At 28.9% G+C, this 10,506-nt stretch overlaps 1 protein-coding gene across 1 annotated transcript; it reads right to left on the reverse strand.

Annotated features, from left to right (window-relative positions):
- Window positions 1-770: 770 nt before the first annotated feature.
- Window positions 771-2,628, reverse strand: LOC125862676 (ethylene-responsive transcription factor RAP2-13-like). Its single transcript, XM_049542800.1, has one exon. The coding sequence runs from the start codon at window positions 2,059-2,061 to the stop codon at window positions 1,054-1,056; it is 1,008 nt and encodes a 335-aa protein (XP_049398757.1). The 5' UTR covers window positions 2,062-2,628; the 3' UTR covers window positions 771-1,053.
- Window positions 2,629-10,506: the final 7,878 nt, after the last annotated feature.

The following is a 10,506-nucleotide window of genomic DNA, read 5'->3' on the forward strand; positions in this document are numbered from 1 at the left end:
TATAGGGTAACTTATCACATCACTAAAATATAAATGGTGAAATAAATAATTTTAGGACTGCCTAATATACCTCCAACCAAACACAAAAATAAAATAGTCCTACATTTTATCTCTATGATTATTATATCTTAGAGTCACTTCATATGAATGATTGTTTTGTGAAAAATAGTGAGTTAGGCTAGGAAAATTAGTGTAACTTTCACTACTAAAATCGACCCTAAAAGTGGTTTGAAAAAAAAAAACCTCACAAGGTCGGTATTTAAGTATAATTTTTTTTTTTTCAACAAACTAATTTCCAGAGGTTGGTTTTCCTAACACAAATATCAATAAAACTTAAAACAGATCTCAGAAGGTTGGCAAATACACCCGATAAAATTTTATTCATGATAGTGACATCCTGAGGTCGATATTATTTTTTAAAAATCAAACTAAGCAACCTCATAATTAGATCGATAATAATAATTTTTAAATAATTAAATTTATTTTACCTTTACCTACTTCATTATGTTTAATCAATATATTTTTAATAAAATATCTTAAAATAGGGATGAGCAAAATATGAGCGATCTAAAATGTGACAATAAGGTTGTGAGAGAGTAATATAAACATAGTTCTACTAGGCGAAGCAGCCTGAATGTTGCACCGGGAATATACGTATTTTACAATTATAGAAATATTTTGGCATAAATCCAATTGTAATTTTCATATCTTTTCTGTTTTTTCTTGTAAGAACTACTGACACAAATATTTATTTGTAAATTTTACTTGTTAAAAAATAGAATAAAAAATATGAGTTACAACTTACAACTAATGAAATATAGATACAAAACAAAAATACAACATGAACAAAAAAAAAAATCCACTGGCCTAGCCTTGACAAAAAACATCAGCTGCCCAGTTTGGATCTTCACAATAAATCTAAGGACTAGCTATGCAATTACCAAAAATTCATTGCAATGGCTATCCCACTAATCTTATCCACCTAATTACACAATTAAATTTCTATAAACAAAATATTACAAAAGATAACATAATCATAATTACTAAATTTAACTATAGTAGTGAAGCCCAATTAAAAATCTCTTGAGATGGATCCTTGTGCAACACGTAATTCTCTGAACACATGTCCCAAATTGAATCGAACGTATATTCCAAAATTGGCGATGACCCGGAACCCGATCCTGACCCTGACCCGGATCCATCACTTTCTGACCCGGCTTCCGCCGTTGTCTTGCTTTTGTTATCTTCTTTCTCCTCCACCATCATCACCATCGCCTTAGAAGACACTTTTCGCTTCTTTTTAATATCAATGTTCTTTCCTTGTGCCAAGTCTTGACAAATGGCCTGTAACTTAGCATCAACTGAGGAGTGAAGCGGCTTATACTCACCGAATTCACTCCCAATTAATGATCCGTTATGACGGAGATGGGGAAAATTCAAACGAGCAAACTCGCCTCTGAGCTTATAGGCCGCCTTGTCATATGCCAAGGCGGCCTCCTCAGCAGTATCAAATGTACCAAGCCAAAGCCGGGTTCTGTTCTTAGGCAATCGGATCTCTGCCACCCATTTCCCCCAATGGCGTTGTCTAACACCGCGGTATAGCTTCGGGGGTTTTGGGGGCGAGCCCGATTGCTTCATGGAAACTGGCTTTGGCCCCAAGTAAGATACATACTGATTATTATTCTGGAAAGTGACAGCTGGCATAATTTGCTGTGGTAGATAGATTTGGGCTTGTGTCAGCCCAATTGAGCATGGTTGCTCCGCTTCCACCAAGCCCGAAAACCCTTGTGAAAAAGTAGGGGTTATCGTGCTGGAAGTGGAGCAACCATTATCATAGTAGCTCATATTAGGTTGACTCGTTGAAGAAAATGATTCGTAAAGATATGAAGTTGACAAAGAAGAAGATTGTAAATCAAAAGAAGGAGAAACAGAAGGAGAAGGAGAAGAAGAAGAAGCACTTTTAATAAAAGGTGCAAGTGCTTCCATAAGCTCACCACCAGAATTTGATGAGTTAAGATCTAAAAGTGTATTAGTCCAAAAATCCATTGTAGTAGTAACCATAGCTAGATACAAAACACACAAATTTTAATTAATTAATTAATTAAAAAAATTAAAATAAATCAACCTGTTTCTTATCAAATAAAAAGAACAGGTGATTAATTACAAAAAAAGTGGTCTTCAAATAACAACCCCTTTTTGTGTAGTGATTAAGAAGAAAATCAACTTTTTGAGGGACAACTAATAAGCCCTTTAAGTTGAAGAAAGATAGAAAGAATGAATAAATTCTACAACATTTAATGATAAATAAATCTCAATTCTGAAAACACCTGACTTCTTAAGAAATTAATGTCTAAAAGTTTGCATTTTCTTCAAAAAAAAAATTAATTTTTTTTAATAAAAAACACAAACCCAAAATCCAAGAATTGTTCTTGAAAGACAGATTGTTAACAGAAAGGGGACTAAAGAAGAGGGGGATTAAACAGAAGGGGGAAAATAAAATGAAAATTAAAGAAAACTTGAGAATTTTTAAAAATGTGATTAATTATTTTTTTGTTTGGTGTGTGTGGTGTGTGCAGGTGTGAGAAATAGATGAATTATCTCTCTCTCTCAGCCTCACTAGTTTTTGTTTGTGTGGTATTAATCTTCTCATTTGTCTCCTTTTATAGCCTCTTTTGTCTAGTGATTTTACATCTTTAACCCTCCTCGTTTCTCACACTTTTTTTTTTTGAAAAAAAAGAGCATAAATTAATCTATTTTAAAATAAATAATAATGGTTAGATCGTCCTTGTTATATGACGTGGGAGTGTTGGTCAGTTGGGAACTCATATGTTCAGAAGATCATAAGAAACATGTTGCGGAGATGAGAATGTTGAGATGGGTGTGTAGGCATACTAAGAGCGACAAAATTAGAGATGAGGTTATCCGAGAGAAGGTCGGGGTAGCCTCTGTGTGGCAGATAAGATGAGGAAAGTGAGACTGATATGGTTTGGGCATGTAAAGAGTTGGTGCGCGAACGCCCCAAGGAGTTGTGAGAGGCTAGGTGTTGGGAATAAAGGGTAAAGGTAGGATGAAAAAGTATTGGAGAGAGGTGATTAGACAAGACATGACACAACTTCATATAAACGAGGACATGACTCTATATAGGAAAGAGTGGAGAGGTCGCATATTAGGGTTATTGTTCTTTCTTGTAGATCTTACACTGCTTTTCTTATTAACTGTTATGCTTTCTTTATTGTTTTTTCCTTAATTCTTTAACTAATTGTGTTTGATGCAATTGCGCCAAGGATCTTTCAAGACACAACATCTTTACTTCCACGAGATAGTAGTGAGATTTACATACGCTCTACCCTCCCCAAATTCCACCTAATGAGAATTACAACCTCTTTACCTCTACGAGATAGCGATAAAGTTTATGTGCACTCTACCCTCTCCAGATCCCACCTAATGAGATTTTATTGGATATCTTATTATTGATATTGTTGTAGAAGTAGACTTAAAAAGAAAGTATGCCATAAAAATTGTAGGTTATATGAAAGGCAAACCAGGAGTCTTGGTGCAAGTATTGCATTTATCTTTAAGAAATTTATTTAATATAAATTATTAATATAGAATTCAATAACTTAAAAGAGTTAAAATAATTAAATTTATTTATTTCAAAGTTTATCTCTGTCTCTCTAGATAATACTTATTCATAATTCATACAATATTTATAATATACAAATAATATAAATTTATTATAGCCATGTTATTTATTCAATAAATAAGATGATGCATGTTGATTAATTATGAATGAAATATGATGAGAGGGGGTTGTTCGGATGGTAAGCACTCCTCACTTCTAATTTGAAAGTTACGAGTTCGAGTCACCAAGGAAGTCAAAGGGATGGGAGCTCCCAGGGGATAAAAATAAAAAATAAAAAAAATGAATGAAATTTTAGTAGTAATTTCTATGCACAGATACAATACTAATTTTTATATCTATTGTTAGACGTTAATATAGGAAAGTCAGCAAGGAGTGTAGTATCTTTCTTACGTCTAAGCATTCTTCAAACAAGGATATGTAACCAATAAGGTGGTGACATTTGGACAGATATTGACACGTGAGATTTCCTAACTTACACATGAATATTATTCACTTTATTATGGATTTTTGGTTGATATGAGGATTTAAGTACGGAAGGTTGTAGTAGGTAATTTCGTATTAGAAACGATCTTTTTATCTTTATAAGATAAGAATAACGTTATATACACATCGTCTTTTTGAAATTTTATTTATAAAATTATATTAAATATATTATTATTGTTATTATCGTTGTATTATTTCAAAATTAATTAAAATATTTATTCCAACAAATATGTGTAATGTGTATCCAAACGCTATCTGAGGAGAATTTTGAATAAAATTTTGTCGAAGCCAATAATATAAATTTATTTAAGGGTTGTGGGGGTGTACATGGCCAGGTTGGTTCGGGTTTTTCAAATATCAAACCAAATTATTTGTGTCGAATTTTTAAATCTATAAACCAAACCAAATCAATAAAACTCGGATTTTTCAACCTCGGATTTTTTTTAGGCTTTTCCGGGTTTTTCCGGTAAAGTATTCATACAAACATATAATTTACTTGTACTTCAAATATTTCTTTAGTCCTACCAAAATACAACTATATATCTAAGGTGTTTCTTAAGAAAATAACACAAAATATGATATGAGTAATGACACTAGAATATCCAACAAAATAATAATAATAATAATAATAATAATAATAATGAAATCGTGTAAACAAATATTGCAAATTAACAAGTCATAATGAAAATGATCATGATATATAAAATAAGTTTAATAAGTATTAGTTACATGACTAAATATTAAAGGAAATTAAAATTAGATTATGTATTTGAATTGTCTAAACCAATGTAAAATCAAAGAACAAATATTCAATATTCTTGTCATTCTTAGTGTTGAATTGATTTTTTTTTGCATTAGTATTAATTTGAATTTGATTTAAGCTTTATTATAATTATCAACACTGTAGACTATAATCTTTATTGAACCATTCAGAATTCTAAGTTTCAAACTTGAAATAATATATTAAAAGATAAAAACTATGAAAAAGTATAAAAAATATTTAAAAATTATATCAAAGTAAATATTTAGTAAATATTTTTATGTATAAAATAAAATTTTAAAATTATATATATAATGTCGGGTTGGTTTGGTCTCGGGTTGATTTTTTGTAGTTAAAACCAGCCCAACCCAAAAATAGTCAGTTTTTTTTTTCAATACCAAACCAAGTCAAACCAACTATTAATCGGGTTTTTTTTCTTAATTTGACTCGATTTGTGGTTTGATTCAATTTTCGATTCGATTCTGTACACCTCAAGACTTGTCATGAAGTTGGAAGAAGTGTGTGAATATTATATTTAAGAAAAATTAAAGTCAGAAGGTATTAAATTTAATAGGCAGGTGCAATGTTTGGACATTAATTTATGATACAATAAAAGAGGCAATACTCAAATCAATTTCAATAATTTAATTGCAAAGGGTCATGGGGTTGTCACGTTATCATGTCTGCTCGTGGAAAATAGAAAGTGTCCAATTCGAAATATGCAACTATTTGAGGGCATTACGTAAAGCGAAGAATTAGCGATAAATAAAATGTTATAGCTAAATAATAAAATTTCTATATTAATTGCATTTAGTTAAGAATCAACGATGAATTATTAAAAAAAATAAATTAGTTAAGAGTATTTAATGACGTGTGACCTAAAAATAGCCAACAAATTTCGTAACTAATTAGACTTTAACTTGTATTTAGCATTGACTTCATTTTGGTGACATGATTTTGTAAGTATTATTATCCTTAATAAGTATAAATAAATGGGGTTGATTGAGTTTTTTAAACATAAATCACCAACAACCACAACCACATGATAATGATTATTTTTAATGAATGAAGTGATTAGAGATAATATTAACATCTTCTTCATGATTAGCATCTTATAACCACAAGTTATAAAGAATTAAAAATGATTGTGGTAGTGTTGTGAGGACCTAACATTTGACATTTTTATGCTTTTATAATAAGGGAATTTAGTTGGTATTTATTCTAATCTCCACTTAATTAAACTCCTAATTTTCTACGTCAATTAAATATAATAAATATCATATTCATTTTGTTTCAATCATGAAGTCATAGAGTAATCCACAATAGGTTTAGCACGAATCCTTTGCTTTCAAATAAAACAATTTTTTAATGGTTGATTAATCAAAATTTGCAAAAATTATTCTTTGAGAAAAGATAATAACTATAAATCTATAATATACTCAGTGTAATCCTAGTTAAGTATGAAAAGAGTATATTATAATTTATAAACAAACATTATTCCTACCTCGTAGAAATAAAAAAAAAATCTCGATAAATCAGAAAATAATATATATTTTCAAATCCCACATTTGCTTCCACGTTAATGTGTTGGGTTATTAAAGAAAATAAGTTAGTAAAATGGTTTGAAACATTAATTTTTGTTTACTTACTAAACATATAAATAAATTAAATATTTTCTATTCGTACCAAATACACCATGAGTTAACTAAGAAAAGTTTAAAGAGTTTTGTAACTTAGTATAAGGTGGTAAATCGGACAGAATAGTCAAATTTTAATGCAGATATTGGACATCAAGTGAAAATCAAAATCAAAATATAATGTGATAAATATTTATTTACTTGTTAGTAACTTAAAGCCTCAACTATCTTGATCATACGAGATTACTCCCTCTGTTTCAATTTGTTTAATCTATTTTCCTTTTTAATCCGTTAAAAAAGAATGATCTTTTTTTTTTATTATTATTATTAGCAACTCTTTAATTTCAATTTAGTATAAGGTAGTAAATTGGACAGAATAGTCAAATTTTAATAAGGATATCAGACACCAAGTGAAAAGCAAAATAAAAATATAGTGTGGTAAATATTTATAAATTTGTTAGTAACTTAATGCCTCATTATCCTAATTATACAAGATTACTCCCTCTGTTTCAATTTGTTTAATCTATTTTCCTTTTTAATCCGTTTAAAAAGAATGATTCTTTTTTTTTATTAATAGCAATTCTTTAATTTCAACTTATCACCTAACATGTTTAAGACCGCTCTACTACATCATATTTTGGTATAGTTGACATATTTTTAATTTTACACCATAAAATTTAACATTCTTCTTTACTTTCTTAAAATTCCATGTCAAATTAAAATACGTCAAACAGATTAAAATGAAAAATATTACTTTAAAAAAAAGAGTAAATTACACCACATATATTTTTTTTCCAAGTTGCAATGGTCAACAACTCAGCATGGTTTGGGTGCATATTATACATAAGGATATTGCGGCGGAGGCTACGGCGGAGATCAGGTGGCTGCGCCGTGCAAAACATAATTTTTCTCCCACGTGGACAGCTGAGCTTTAGTACAAAAATCATTGATTTGCGGCGCCACTACCTGGATTCAATCCCCCCTCTCACGTGACTACGAGTCGTGTAATAGCAGGTTAATTATCATTTTTAACGATCAAAATTAATTAATCCTCGATATGAACCTAGACATAAAAGAATTATTTTTTTAGGTTATTTATTTATAGTTACATCTACATGAAAAGATATATAAGAACACTAGTTAATAATTCAAAAAATAATTATAAAGTATTTGACAAAAATCTTTTGACTGTACAAAACAATAACTACGACAAACAAATTGAAACTAATGGAATATTGTTTATTGTTGAAATATTTGTACTTCATTTTTATTTTTTTAAAATATTTTTTTTTTCTAGAATTTCCTTTTTAATTGGGAGAATGAAACTCGGGGCATGTCTTATGGGTCTTCTACTTATTTGATAAGCTGATTTTATTTCATAAATGATAAAACCAATCAAAGCTTCAATAATGTGCTCATACTTTTGCACGTTGCTTGTTTTCCAAAATATAAAAGAATAATAATTGGCTAATAAAAAGTTCTACTATTATAATAAAAAAATTAACTTTATATATATATATCCACCTTTATGATAATCCGTCACTAAATAGAATTAGCGACAAATTTAATTGTTTAGTATAGAACTTTATTCAGTAGTGATTAATTAGTACTTTTACAAGCCTCTTGTGTCTTGTTCTCAAAAGAACTTATCTTGGATTTATTAGATACAAAATACAATGAATGGTTAATAAAATCAAATAACTTAAGCCATATAGTTAATTGAGACGCATCATGCAAGCTTGCTTTTTTATTATTATTATTATTATTGGTTTTCTACTTGGGGTTTGATATCCGTATTGAAGTTCGATAAATCTGGATTCTCGGCGGATAAGGCCCCATTTGAGGGGTAGTACTCTTTATCAAGGATTTTTTTCATACTTAAGGTTCGAACATGAAGACCTCTAAGTAAGAGAAGGAAGAAGCAACTTCATCCGCAATACCACGTCTTTTGGTGATAGATACAATACAATGAATGGCTAATAAAATCGAAGCTACTTAATTAAGCCATATAATTAAGAGATGCATGCTTACATAAGACATTATTTGAGATGCATATTGACAAAAACCAATCTTCACGTTGCATCATATGTTTTGTTGAAATAGTGCATAGTATCAAATTAACAATTGATGATGTTGCTTCGAGAATCAAATTGGATGAATATAATCGAGTTCATTGGAATGGGAATAATAAGAGAGGAAGGTGAAAGAATTTTATGGTATAGCACAAACTTATATATGGTACATGCGTTTTTAAATTCGAGAATAATTAATTAATATAGTGTATTCAAGGGACAAATTCATAAAATATGTTGGATCAACTTGAACAATACGTATCGTAGACTTTGATTGTGACAAATATGGTAATCAAATTCGTACACTCCCTATGTGCATGGTGGGACAAAACAAAACGAGGATGTTGAGTTTCTAAGGGGTATATGCATATGACGCCATGACTGAGGGTGGATCAAGGAGAAAGATTGACAAACTTCTTATCTGGTAAATTTATGAAGAAATTAAGCACCTGATAGGTTGATACCATAGGCAAACTCTACATTGAAATGAGATATTACAATTTTAAAGTAGATTTAATTGTAAATTTCAGATTAATTATTCAAGTTACACGATTTTACTAGTGTTTAGAAATTGAAGATACAAATCATATTTTAAAAAAGAACATTCAAATTCTACATATTTTTTACAAAAAGTATGACTATACATACAAAAATTCAATTCCAATAAATTATTTTAAATAAAATAAAAAAATATTTAATTTTCATGATTAAATACCCCTATAATCTTTGTGAAAATTTTACATGACTCCATTTATCCTTTACCATTTTAGGCCTCATTTGTTTGCACTTAATGGAGGAATGAATCTGAATGGTTCATACATTAGGTCATTAAGTGCGTTTGTTTTTTTACTAAAAAAATCTCTTAATGGGTCTGAATGGATCTGAAAAGGTCTGAATGAATCAAACTTGTGACTGAGTTTTTTTCTCATTCAGGCCCTTTTAAAGACACATTTCTTTTCGGAAAAAAATTGTGCTCCATATTTTTTCTTCAAAAAAAAATTCAAGCCTCTCTAATTCTCCAACTTTATTAATTATCCAAATTATATTCCTTATACTTTTCATTTTTGTTCTTGCGGCTTGTTTACCAAGAATTTATAAAATTTATTGTAAAATTTTTATTTTGACTAAAGTGCAAAACAACTTCATAAATATGTGTTGTTGAAAAAAAAAGATGACTATATTGTTTTCTAACAATTACTTTTATTATTGTAATTATATATATATATATATATATAGTCTATGTAGTTCCATTTTATTTTTATCAAAGTTAAAATATTAATTTATAATTTAAATATCTTAACGTTTATCAAAGACTGACGGTTTTTTTCTAATATCTTGTCAATGTAATATTTAACTACTATTTTATTTGAATTATATTATTTATTGTGTTTACAGATTAAGAAAAATTATACATAATATATATATATATATATATATATATATATATATTCAGATATTTAATAAGAATCGGTCTTAATCATTCAGTGTTCAAATCTAGAGATAAGATCTTCATCATTCAGATGTGCATTCAGATTCAGACGTCTTAATCTTAACAAAAACAAATGAGGCCTTAGGGTGTGTTTGGTATGAAGGAAAATGTTTTCCTAGAAAATGTTTTCTTGGAAAACAAATGGATTTTTAACTTATTTTCTCATGTTTGGTTGGTGAGTAGAAAATTTTTTCCAGAAAATATTTTTTAATGTTTGGTTAGTGAATGAAATATATTTCCAGAAAATATCTTTTATTTTTTGGTTGAAACTAGAAAATACTCTTTATAAAATTAATTTCTGACCATATGGAGTAAAAAAAAAAGGGTGGTGGTTGGGGTTGGTAGGAGTGGCGTAAAAATTAATTTTTTTTAAATTTAAAATATTTTTCAAAAAATAATTTTTTTAATTTTTTTTACGGGGG

The sequence above is a fragment of the Solanum stenotomum genome, chromosome 4 (genome assembly GCF_019186545.1).
Source record: "Solanum stenotomum isolate F172 chromosome 4, ASM1918654v1, whole genome shotgun sequence".
In the NCBI taxonomy this organism is placed as follows: domain Eukaryota; kingdom Viridiplantae; phylum Streptophyta; class Magnoliopsida; order Solanales; family Solanaceae; genus Solanum; species Solanum stenotomum.